At 49.2% G+C, this 12574-nt stretch overlaps 2 protein-coding genes across 2 annotated transcripts; one reads left to right on the forward strand and one right to left on the reverse strand.

Moving 5' to 3' along the window:
- The first annotated feature begins 4690 nt into the window (after positions 1-4690).
- Positions 4691-9564, forward strand: LOC120691128 (protein NLP1-like). The gene is made up of 6 exons (XM_039974106.1): positions 4691-5784; positions 6009-6056; positions 6142-7168; positions 7586-7766; positions 7911-9081; positions 9171-9564. Exons 1-5 carry the CDS (start codon positions 4966-4968, stop codon positions 8470-8472), a joined length of 2637 nt encoding a protein of 878 aa, XP_039830040.1. The 5' UTR covers positions 4691-4965; the 3' UTR covers positions 8473-9081; positions 9171-9564.
- Positions 9565-9666: 102 nt separating this feature from the next.
- LOC120691129 (probable serine/threonine-protein kinase PIX13) lies at positions 9667-12293 on the reverse strand. The gene is made up of 4 exons (XM_039974107.1): positions 11735-12293; positions 11068-11203; positions 10430-10572; positions 9667-10340 (listed from the first exon to the last, which is right to left on the reverse strand). The coding sequence occupies exons 1-4, from the start codon at positions 12077-12079 to the stop codon at positions 9801-9803; spliced, it is 1164 nt and encodes a 387-aa protein (XP_039830041.1). The 5' UTR covers positions 12080-12293; the 3' UTR covers positions 9667-9800.
- Between the last annotated feature and the right edge of the window lie 281 nt (positions 12294-12574).

The raw sequence follows: 12574 nt of genomic DNA on the forward strand, positions 1-12574 counted from the left end.
TGGTGGCTCACGGGAGGCACGCCAGCGTCTAACTTAATCGCAATAATGCTAGCTCTCCGGGCAGCCACCACCATGGCAGGATGATCCGTATCCTGATTGGAGAAATAGTTTAGTGTCAGCGCTGGAGGTCAAGCTCCATGAGCCACCCGATCGGTGCCTGCTGTATGCTTTAGTCGCATGCATTGATGGCAAAGGGGCTTAGAATAGAGATGCAGCTGCTTAGTGCGCTTGCACGCACAAGAACTGCTGATGAATCTGCAGGACCGCATCATCAGACCAGTCAGGTGGACTGACCGGCCTCGTTAACGGAGAATACTTTGATTCTGCGGGATCCGCTAGTTGTTGGGATGGTTTGCGGTGGGTATCATCGATTTTCTAATTAATTTCGATATTAACGGCTTATGGGTATATTTGTACGCAGATCGAATATCATCTCGGTGTGCGCAAAACCATGTGGTTGTATTTCTGAATCATTTGTTTTCCCCGGGAGTGTTGGTTTCTGAATTCTGCTATTTGGTGAACCCTACGTGTCTGAATCACGTCTCAGCAAAATCTGAGAACATACCATGTTTTCAGTCTAGAGAAGTGTAGAAAAATAAAGTAGACTCGAGCTGGCGAAGAAAAAGTTGGGATCTTGTTGACGTCACAATTAATAAATTTGACAAGCTGCCCCGGCCGTCCATCAGCAATGGAGGGAAGGAAGCATAATGGGTGAGGTCGCCTGCGTGCCGCCCACGGGGTGCTGGTGCCGAAAGCACTACCAACCCGGACGCATTCAGCTCACGCTCTCCAGCCTATATATAATTCAGCCAATAATCAAATAAAACATCCTCAGAAAAAAAAGCAACTATGTATATTGACACATTATTATCATAGTGGTTAGTATAGAAGATCTGCCTATCACAAGTTGAAACCGCGCGTATCACAAAGGGCCTTGTTTAAATGTCCAAAAAAGGGCCTTGTTTAAGAGGGAGAAAGAAAGAATGATCCCCATACCTTTGTTAAATCAAAACAAACTGAACCATCACCTTATTACTAATTCTCTATGGACAGAAAGCAAACCAGCAGCCTTCAGCGTCCAATATAATGTCAACGAAGCAAGCAGCAGTTTCCCTCAAACAGACAAGAGATTCAGACGCACAGCTTACTGGTAACAGCAACTAGCACGCAACAACTTACCAGCTGATGTAGCCTCCACCAAAATTAATCAACTTCAGTGGCTTGCATCATCATCAGCTATTCAACTAGCCCGGGCCTCTCTGAAAATCTACTCTCCCCGGCCACACGTTCCACAACACGTATGGTGTGGTGGATGGATTCCAAGTCCAGGCCCCGTTTGGTTTTGTAGTATGTTAGTGAATAGTGATATTTTGACCGCTAATTACAGTGTCAAACAAAGCCAGTTTATAAAACTAACTTCAGAACCCCTGCGCTAGTGACCCTAAAGAATATAATGAGATCTTTGACCTCGCGATTAGATGATGATTACTGTAGCATCCATGTAGCAAAACATCAATTAATTACCGTCGTTAGATTCGTCGTGAAAAATTACACCCATTTCTGAAAAAGATTTTACAAATAGACTTCATTTGGTCTTTCATGCAGAAGCACACTAGAATCCTAGCGCGCCTAACCAAACAAGGCCAAAAACAAACGAATTCCCTTTGGATCTTGGACCATTATTCAATCCTCCCATGTCATGTCGCATCGCCACAAGAACCGTTCCCATTTTCTTTTGCTCCAGTTACACGTAAAAGTAGTAGTACGGTTCTTGCATTGTTTCCCATTGAATTTTGAAGCCCCCTCCATGCATTATATATGTTGTCTTTCTTTTTAAGAAAATATGGAAATGAACTTTAGGTGGGGAAAAAGTTTACTGATGGTGAGCCCTCAAATGAAAATATAGCTGTGCACTTAAAGCCCCAAGTTTAACACTTTGCTCTCAACTAATCGCCATGGCAGTGCATACTTCACTTTGGTAGTTAACTATGTATCAAGTGGAAGTGGTACCCAAAGCAGCTCTTGCATTCTTCACATGAGTTTGGCTGTACTAGTTCACCAACCCCTTCGTTTTGGAAGATATATTCACCAAACCAGTCTACCTCCATGCATGCATGGCATCAAACCAACTACCAAATTAAAGCACAGCTTTCTGGACATCTCTTACACTAAATTAAGGTTTATGTCAGTGTCAAAACATGGTATTTTATTTGCTCCCCAAGCTCCAAACAATACAGGTCAGTCGGCAACCAGCCATCTTGCTTGGGTTGAATTAATTTTATTTGTCCCGAATAAAAATACTGAAGCTAGTTGAGAGTTGAAATACCTGTCTCGGGGATTCAAGACAAACTAAGGAGGAGAAAATATCAGTTGCTCACGTAGCAAGCAGTAGTGCACACGTATATGAGTATGTGTCCATGTATGCATATATAATCCTTGGAACTAGTATCCAATTACCTGATTTTGATGGTACATGTAAGATATGAGCTGCATTTGCATTGGCTCCTGCATAATTCCACGCAAAAGGACAGCGTTAAGATGACGAGAGATCCTCAGATAAAGAAAAACAGTGTCGTCGTCTTCATCAGCATTGTGCTGGCTGAAGAAACCTCTCAAGATGTTCTGCCAAATTAAATTAAGGGGATGTTTAGTTCCCACCTCAAAAATTGCGATAACTTTTGAGCCGAATACAGATTGCGATAACTTTGAGAGACGAATCTTTTGAGTCTAATTAATCTATGATTAGCCATAAGTGCTATGTGTGCTAAGATGGATAAATTAGGCTCAAAAGATTTGTCTCAACGTTTTCAGGCTAGTATGAAATAAGTTTTTTTATTAGTATCTAAAAATTTCTTCCAACATTCCGGTCAAACATCCGATGTGATAAAAAAAACTTTTCACTCATGAACTAACCATTTGTGTGTGCGAGAACCGTCGGCCGTACGTTCTGTGACTCCAACTAGCTAGAATTTCGGCAGCTGTACTGTACTCCCAAGGCATCTCATTCTCTCGTCAAGCTCTGCCAATTTGGTGACCAGAATATTTTGTGTGGACATATTATATGTATGGCCACCAAATTGGTCGCAAAAGTGTAGCGTGACGTGTACGGTTTGATTTTTATTTATATGAACATGATCGAATTCATAAATGGTTTCGAGTCAAATTTGAACATATTTTTTAGGTTTTCAAAGTACTTTTTCGAAAAAACTAAAAAGGTGAATATAACCGAAATCCTTTTTGCCCAATCACATCCAAGAGATAAACGGGCAGGCGCGGTAGATTCTTTGGTCGGCCACAGCCCACGCCCAATCAACCCAGCCCAAGCAGATGACACCCGCACGCCGCACGGGGTCGTCGCCACCGCCGTCTGCCATAGGCATGACCGCATGCGGGTTGGGTCAAATAATGTTGATTCGCCACCGACTCATGATATATGATATGATATGGTCGGGTCAGATCGGATTCTAGTTGGATTGGATTGACCTGTATTTTTATGTGTGATTTTTGAATTCTACCGGTATTTTTTGAGTTTTGGGTAAAAAATTTCGGTCTGTACCTAACCCGTCACTTGATCGGGTTGGATTGGATTTTTTTCGAACAATTGAATCGGGTTTATCGGATCGGCTGGCCCACGATCAAATCTAGTCTGCCTGCCAGCATAGACGGCGGGTGGCCCACCGGACCCCGCTGCGCATACATATCCTTCTGACCACGTCATCCCCTCCCGGACCCACCGTAATCCAGTTGACCATCCTGCCCCCACCCGCCCCCGTGGTCCCCACCCCCAGGTCGGGGCGAGGAGATTCCGTCGTCATCGTGCGGCTGCACAAAAGGTGTGTTTTGTTGGTTAAAAAATTTGGGTTTGGGTAGTGTAGTATTTTTCATTGTTATTTGATAATTAATATTTAATTATAAATTAATTAATATTATTAGATTCATCTTGTGGAAATCAGTTAGACTCTACATTTAGTGCTTTATATATGTGTCTAAAATTTGATGTGATGGTTATTGTAGAAAAAAATTTAGAAACTAAACGGGAAAGATGCAGGCGCACGACGGCTTGCGCTGCACAAGTACGATTCCACCACGGCTTCTGACCTCACCCCACTCTCCGTCCCTCTCCTCCTCGTCTCCAATCTCTCTCCCTGTCTGTCTTTTCAGCAGAGTCCATCTGATCCACGCAGCTGAAACTCTGTGACGATCAGGATCGATCATAGAGAACGAAACCGGCAAGGAAAGAGGTAGCTGCTGCATCCACATCCACTGTTCTATTGGCGCGCCGCTGCTGCGACGAGAGATCGGCATGAGAGTGAGGTGGGTTGGTTTGTTCATGGCGGCTGATGCAGTAAAGCTGCTGTTATTTTTCTTCTTCCCTTCCCTTTCGCCCTGCCCTGTCTTGTTCATCCTTCCGTTCTCTGGCGGGAAGGGGAGGCAGCAGCAGCAGCAGCAGCCTGGCAGGTCAAGTTGCGGCTGCCGGCAGGGCACGATGGATGATGGGATGGACGATGGGTCGGGTTGGTGAGATGGCTGCTGCCCTCGTCTCGTGTGTTCTTACTGCTCCCACTTTCTTCCTCCTCCATTGGGGGGTGGGGCGCGTGATGGCGATGTGCCTGGCTCTCTTTCCGCGATGGGGATGTTTCGTCCGTAAGCTGCGCGAGAGCTCTGCCTCCCCCAGTCCCCTCCCTACCCCCGCTCGCCTTGTGTTGTGTGGACTAGTGGCGTCCGTTGTGGCAGCCATGCGCCCCGAAAAGATCGCCGTCGATTCCTTGGAGTATTTGACGGACAAAATTATTGTTTTCTTCTTTTTGGTGCCCAGTTAATCCAGCCTCCTCGGTTCGTGGCTCGCGTTGGTTGCTTGGCTCAGGCGCTGCGGCGGCGGCGGTTCTCGTGCTGCTTTCCCCGATTGGCATGCCAAGATTCTCAAGTCCAGTCCGTCAGTGAGCTGCTTCTGTTTGTCCGGACGGCATGGAGCAGCCGGCGTCCCGGAAAGACGGGGACGCGTTGCCGGGCTACGCCGTCATGGAATTGGAGGACGTCGCGGTCGGCGACCTGGATCTCATGGAGGAGCTGTTCATGGCGGCGCCGGGGTTCGATTTCTCCGACTTCTCGCAGCCCGGGGCCGACGCGCCCCCGGGGGCCTGCTTCTCGCCGCTGTTCGACATCTGCAGCACCACCACCACGGCGACTCCCCCCGCGCCGGCGGGCGAGGACGACAGGGACGACCCGGAGAGGGCCGACTGGCCCGAGGCGGACGTGGCCGCCCCGCCGCGCCCCGCCTGGCTGTTCCAGCCCGGGCAGGAGGTGGAGGCCACGGTGAGGGAGCGGCTGCGGCGCGCGCTGGAGCGCATCGCGTCGCTGTCGCAGACGCAGCCCGGGGAGCTGCTCGCGCAGGTCTGGGTCCCCACGCTCATCGGCGACCGCCAGGTGCTCACCACGTGCGGGCAGCCCTTCTGGCTGGACAGCCGGAACCAGCGCCTCGCCAATTACCGCTCGGTGTCGATGAAGTACCAGTTCTCCGCCGACGAGAGCGCGCGCGCCGAGCTGGGTCTGCCCGGCCGCGTCTTCGTCGGCCGCGTCCCCGAGTGGACGCCCGACGTCCGCTACTTCTCCACCGAGGAGTACCCGCGCGTCCGCCACGCGCAGTCCTTGGACATCCGCGGCAGCGTCGCGCTCCCCATCTTCGAGCCCCGCACCCGGGCATGCCTCGGCGTCATCGAGCTCGTCATGACCACGCAGAAGATCAACTACAACGCCGAGGTCGAGAACATATGCAGTGCTCTCAAGGTAGGTTGCCCATTGCTGATCCTCTTCTTCATTTCGATCCTCCAACCCACCCCCCACCTCTCTGCAGGCTATATTGTTACGCTCTTAACCTGTTTGAGGAAATGCCCTTAGGAAAAGACGTGCTACTACCGGGCACACCAATCCCCGAAGTAATCCGTCTTTTCACTTCCCTTTGTTTGGTGATGTTCTTGTCTCAGAAAGTCTGTATTTGTGCAAACTTGCAGGAGGTTGATCTCAGAAGCACCGATGTTTCAAGTGATCCCCATGCAAATGTGAGCTTAAATATAGAAAGATCACAATGTTGCACGCATAGCTGACATGTTGTTATCGTAACATAGGTTGCTTATTTCTTGTTAGGTGACCGATTCTTCTTACCGAGCAGTTGTACCGGAGATCATTGACGTTCTCAGAACTGTTTGCGAGAGACACAAGCTGCCACTAGGACAGACATGGATACCATGCATCTGCCAAGCAAAGAGGGGAAGCCGCCACTCCAATGAAAAACTCAAGTACTGCGTGTCCACTGTGGATGAGGCATGTTACGTTCGTGACCTAGCTGTAAAGGGCTTTCACCAAGCTTGCTCCGATCATCATCTGTTCAGGGGTGAGGGTGTTGTTGGTAGGGCATTTGGGACAAACGAGCCATGTTTCTCCCCGGACATTACTGCCTACAGCAAGGTCCAATACCCTCTCTCACATCATGCAAAACTTTTCAGCTTGAGGGCTGCAGTTGCCATCCGGTTGCGAAGTATTAGGACTGGAAGCCTTGACTATGTCTTGGAATTCTTCCTGCCTGTGGACTGTATAGAGAGCGAAGAGCAACGGGCCATGCTTAATTCTTTGTCCATTACAATACAGCAGACCTGCTATACATTACGAGTGGCCAGCTTGAAAGAACTGGTGGATGAAGGATCATTTGAAACAAGTACACTAACTCCAGCAGAATTTTACGACAAGCCTATTCATGAAAACTTGGATGACGTTTGTAGGAACATTGAAGTTCCTGCGAGGACAACATCGCTGGAAACTTCTGAAGAGGTATCTTCATGGATTGCAAGCCTTGTGGATGCTCAAAGTAAGGGAGCAAAAGAAATGTTTGGTGACCTGCCATTTGGATTCAGCAAGCAAGAGGATGAAGGGTTCAGTGTTACGGCTGGCTGGCATACTTCACCTGTACTAGGCCCGAAAGGTAGCATCTTTTCAGGGTTTAAGCAGCACGAAGAATATGAGGTCAAGGAGCCAATTTGTTCCAGAGGTTCAAGCCCTTCCAACATGAACAAAACAGTAGAGAAGCCACGCACTAAGATGGAGAAAACTGTTAGCCTGGAAGAGCTTCGAAAGCATTTTGCTGGCAGCCTGAAAGAAGCTGCAAAGAATTTAGGAGGTAATTTCTAACCCACAGATCTCTGTCACTCCTTTCGTTTTAGTACCTTTGTCTGTTTGGATGGATAGGCAGTAGCTTGTAGATAGCCTGCTTGAAACAATGTCATCTTTCGATGCCCATAACTTCATTTTCATGCTACAAATAAAACTGGAAAACTTTCACTCATTATTATTGCTGCTGAACAATGCATGGAATCCTGTTAGCCAAGAGTTGGGATGTAAATTATTTTGAAATCTGTGATCTGGGGGATACTCAAATCAAACGTACTTTTAAAAATATTATTTATTGATCTAACTTCCATTGTTTTTGCTTAGTGGCAAGGGAAGGTACACCGGTATTAATGTTTCATTCTCTATTTGCATAGATGCCAACTTCAATGCCTATACTATGGTTAACCATTTCGACCGCTTGTTTCAGTGTGCCCTACAACATTGAAGAGAATATGTAGGCAACATGGAATTAATCGTTGGCCATCACGGAAGATTAAGAAAGTTGGGCACTCCCTGAAGAAACTGCAAATGGTGATTGATTCGGTACATAGTGCTGAAGGAACAGTTCAACTCAGCTCACTCTACGAAAACTTTACCAAAACCACATGGTAAGAAAGAGAGTTACAGGGGGATGGCACTTGTCCATTATCTGAGCAAAAAGGTCACTTGGAACCTTCGGTTCCTGATCAGCAGTGCGAGGGAAGATTCACTTCGCATACTTCTGGCTCTAATTCTCTCTCCCCCTCATGCAGCCAAAGCTCAAACTCCAGCCATGGTTGTTCCAGTGGTTCAAAATCACAACAGAATGGCAATGCTCCTCAGCTTGCAGTCAAGCAAGAAGTTTTAATGGAGGAGAATCAGAGCTCCACACTACTGAATGCTGCGAGCCATGCAGAACTGCTGATGTTTACTGAAGAAAGGCCTGTCGCCCTGCCTAGGTCTCAGAGTCAAATGCTTTTAAGTGAACAAAAGCCAGAGGAAAACATGTCAGGCATGCAAAAGTCTAAAACCGATTCTCTCAAAATAAAAGCCATGTATGGTGAAGAAAGATGCATATTCCGACTTCAACCTAGTTGGGGTTTTGAAAAGCTAAAAGAAGAAATTGTTAAGCGGTTCAGTATTGCTCAGGAGATGTATGTGGACCTGAAGTACTTGGATGATGAATCTGAGTGGGTTCTTTTAACATGTGATGCTGACCTGCTGGAGTGTATTGATGTCTACAAGTCATCAAGTGCTCAAACAGTAAGAATCTTGGTAAATGTTAATGTTCAGCCAGTGCTTGGTCCTTCCTTTGGTCAAACTGGTTTGTCCTGACATTGGCACTATACCAAACCAGGATGCAGAACAAGCATCAACATCTTTCATTGAAGGAGTTTGACATGGCCCTCAGTTTTAAGTCGTGATATGCACAGGCTGAATCTGTAAATACCTATACTTCTGTTATCATCCAATGGTCATATGGCCAGCAAACTGTGTTCAACCAATGGTCAAGTGGTCTCTAAAGTTCTGTCTCCTGGGTATGTGCTAGGAGTGGAAAGGATGTGCTTGTCAATGTTCCCTGTCAGCGGTTGGGTACTGCATACAGTCTGGTTCGTGGCAGCTGAAGATGGAAATCTGTGCTTCTAGTTCAGTTTCATAACTGTAGAATTAGTCTATTCCAGTTACCAAACTAGTGTACAGAAAATATAGGCCATAGGGTTAACTAGTAGTGATTTGCCGAAATGAAGCTTTGGATTAGGTTTAGCTGGTTAGTGCACAGATTTGAGTCCTTTGGGGGGTTTTAGCCGTTCCAAAATTGTGTACTGTTCCCTTTGAGGTTCAACTTTTGAAAGATCGCCCGGAAGTTACAAGATTTGGAATCAACAGAATTTGCCAATGCTACAATGCATCCGACCTGGAATGCTGAAGCGCCTCCTCACCAGTGTGAGTATGCAATGACGCTAGTGCTTTTCGGCAGTCGTATCTTACCACAATTGCAGGTAAGCTAATGTTGCTTGTATCTCATCTTGCAGAGGCAAAGGATACATGAGAGCAGGGCACCTGGAGCTCAAGAGCGCTGGCGAGGCAACAGTGCACGCATCAAGCTCGTCTCCTTATTCCAAGTGCAACTTTGTTGGTACCGGATCGATGTTAAAATCAGATGTCGTATGGACGCTAAACAGTTCGCAGTTTTTTTATGTCTCTGCTTCACCCTTTCAGAAGGGATGGTGAATAATTTGTCAAGTTAGAATGCTGGACATGTCTAGTCTCCTAGACCCCAGTGATCCATGTAGATTTTTTTCGTGCTCATTTTCTTCCTGTACCGGAAATCTCGAATACTAGAATGTTTTGAGGTATTCTGTTGTGTATTTATGCTCAGTTTGCAAATGTACATTTATTTCAGAAATCATGATCTGTAATTCTGTATGTGCTCTGTGCTACTCCTGCCTGAGTTGCTTACGGTCTTGTGATTCGGCGGGCGGTTTCCCTGTCGGATTCCAACAGCATCACGGAACCTTGGTCGCCTGGTTAATGAGGAACTAGTTACCAGGTGCGTCCTTTTGCAAAGTAGTAGTAAGAAGAATCAACTTTACACTATCGGTTAGCCGAATTCAATCCAAAGTGTTCTTAATTAGCAGCAGGCTAGCTCAAGCAGCGATGCATCAACGCGGCCTGGAAGAAATAGAATCATGGTACGGCGCGGGCGAGCGGCGCGCAACGGGCCGCGGCGGCAGGTCGCGGTGCCCCTTGCCCCCCGCGGGCGCCTGCTGCTGCGTGGCCTCGATGCCCTCGAGCGCGTCGACGACGTCGGCCATGGAGGGGCGGCTCCTGGGGTCGCCGGCGAGGCACTTGTTGGCGAGCCTGGCGGCCTGGAGCGCGGCCTTGGGCGGGTAGTGGCCGGCGAGGCGCTGGTCCATGAGGCTGGCCAGCTTCCCCCGGCCGGCGAGGAACGGCCGCGCCCAGTCCACCAGGTTCTGCTGGTGGCTCGGCCGGTTGAGGTCGTGTGCGCGCAGCCCCGTGAGCAGCTCCAGCAGCACCACGCCGAAGCCGTAAACGTCGCTCTTCACGTACAGGTGGCCCGTCGCCACGTACTCGGGCGCCGCGTAGCCGTAGGTGCCGATGACACGCGTCGTGACGTGGGACCTCCCCGCCGACGGGCCGTTCTTGGCCAGCCCGAAGTCCGACAGCTTCGCCGTGAAATCCTGCAGGATGGAAATGGAAATTTGCATTGCAAATGTGGTCGAGTTTGCAACGATGAAGAAGAACTGACCGAGATGAGTGGAAGGTTTACCGTGTCGAGGAGGATGTTGGAGGCCTTGAAGTCCCTGTAGATGACCTGCTTCTCCGACGAGTGCAGGAAGGCCAGGCCGCGCGCCGCGCCGATGGCGATCTTGAGCCTCGTGCTCCACGGCAACGGCTCCGTTGTGCCGCCTCCTGCGCCAAGGGTTCGTCTCCAGCAAGTCAGACACGTGCGGTGACTATTGCTGCCAAGATACCGAAAGAAAATGCAGCAGCCAAATGACAAGTACTCTACTAGCGACTTGCTCAAACCTGCCAAACTTCAGACCAACATGTGACGCAACCAGCTGCTGTGCTACGATTGTCTACTATCCAAAAGTCAAATGTGCTTCTAGAGCCTAGAGGTAGAGAGCCAAGACCTGACAAACTGTTCTTCACATTCAGACAAAATTCATGCACGAGATGTCAACTGCCATTGCTAGGTTAGGCAGGTGATTAGTGACCAGGAACGCTGTCAGAATGCGAAACACACCAAATTACTCGTATCTCTGCAGTTTGTCGTTCTTGTTGAAGTTCAGTTAATGCCTTACTTTACTGGATGAGCAAATTTTGCCAGTCAGAAATTCAGAGTCGCTGAAAGGTAAGAATATCAACGCTAGCGGAGTAGCGGTGGTAAGGTAAGTTGCTTACTCCTGAAGAGGTGGTTTTCCAGGCTGCCTTTGGACATGAACTCGTACACCAGGAGCAGCTCCCTGTCCTCGCCGCAGTAGCCCAGCAGCCTCACCAGGTTGGGGTGCGACAGTCTGCCCAAGAAGTTGACCTCGGACTGCACTTGCGAAACAAAGAAATGCACATGCTGATCAAGAGGCGCCACTTGGATTGGATGAGTCGACACGCCAATGAACTCGCAACAAGCATCAGACAGCTCGAATGAACATGGAAACGAGGACTAAACAATGCAGGTCTCCAATCAAACAAAAGCAACGGGCCACGTTGACACTACGTTGTTAGCACATTGATTGCCACAGCATGTTCGTCAATCATACTAGCAAAGATCCATGGTAGTGTTGGTACGGTGGATCAGGGAAGAAACCAGTGCAAGATGGAGGAGCTTAATGGCAGTTGAAAGCTAGGGCGGTTGACTTGTACAGTGTTCCACACAGAAAGCGACGGAAAATAAAAACTCAACCACAAATATAATATAATGGTTTCCGTCAAACAAAACAAGGGGATAATTCAATCATAAATCAGCATAGATCATAATAAACTCCATCCAAATGGAAATTTGCTACGAAGCAAATCACGGTGGATGGACGATGGATGGTGGCAGGGGGATAGGATAGGATTGCAAGCTCACCTGCCACTCCTGCAGGCCCTGGACGCTCTCCGGGTTGAGCTTCTTGACGGCGACGATGACGCCGGCGCTGCTCTTGGCCGGGTTGAGCGTGCGCTCGTCGACCCAGCCCTTGTAGACCCGGCCGAAGCCGCCCTCCCCGAGCACCATCTCCGGCTTGAACCCCCGCGTGGCCGCGCGCAGCTCCGCCAGCGTGAACTCCCTCAGCCTCGGCGCCTCGAGGACGCGCCCCGCCCCGAGACCGCCATCGCTCGGCTTCGGCCGTGCCGGCGGCGGCCCTTTGGCAGGACTCGGCGGTTTCGCCGCCTGGGCGGCGACGGCGTCAGGGGAGCCGAAGCAATTCCCCATGGCGAACCAGCCGAGGAAGCAAGCAAGCGCCGGCTTCTGCTCCTTCCTCCTCGCGCACGGACGGGCGCGTGTGATCCTGCAGTGGTGGTGCGCGTGGACGATGCACTTGTGCTAGGCTAAGAGCGGAAGGAGACGGGGCGTGGATAGTGCGGGAGGAAGGAGATGGCGCGAAGAAGGGGAGGGGGGCGACAAGGAAGGAGGATGGCGCAATCTATCTCGTCTCGTCTCGGGCGTGGGCTCGGTCTACAGACCCTAATCACTGACGCCACCGGCCGGACAGTGCGAACTCGCCCCTGGCCTCGGTCAGCGGCAAGCGTTTCTTGCTGTGTCCTTGTTCAAGCTCTGCAAAGCTCGGCCAGATGTAGTTTTTTTAAATACGCGTGCAGCGTATTATTGTATTAAAATGAAAAAAATAATATTGGAATGAATTTCAGATGGACACAAGTCGGTAAGCCAGATGGACAAAATCCAAAAGTGAAACTCCAACATAAACTA

Source organism: Panicum virgatum, chromosome 9N, assembly GCF_016808335.1.
Source record: "Panicum virgatum strain AP13 chromosome 9N, P.virgatum_v5, whole genome shotgun sequence".
In the NCBI taxonomy this organism is placed as follows: Eukaryota; Viridiplantae; Streptophyta; class Magnoliopsida; order Poales; family Poaceae; genus Panicum; species Panicum virgatum.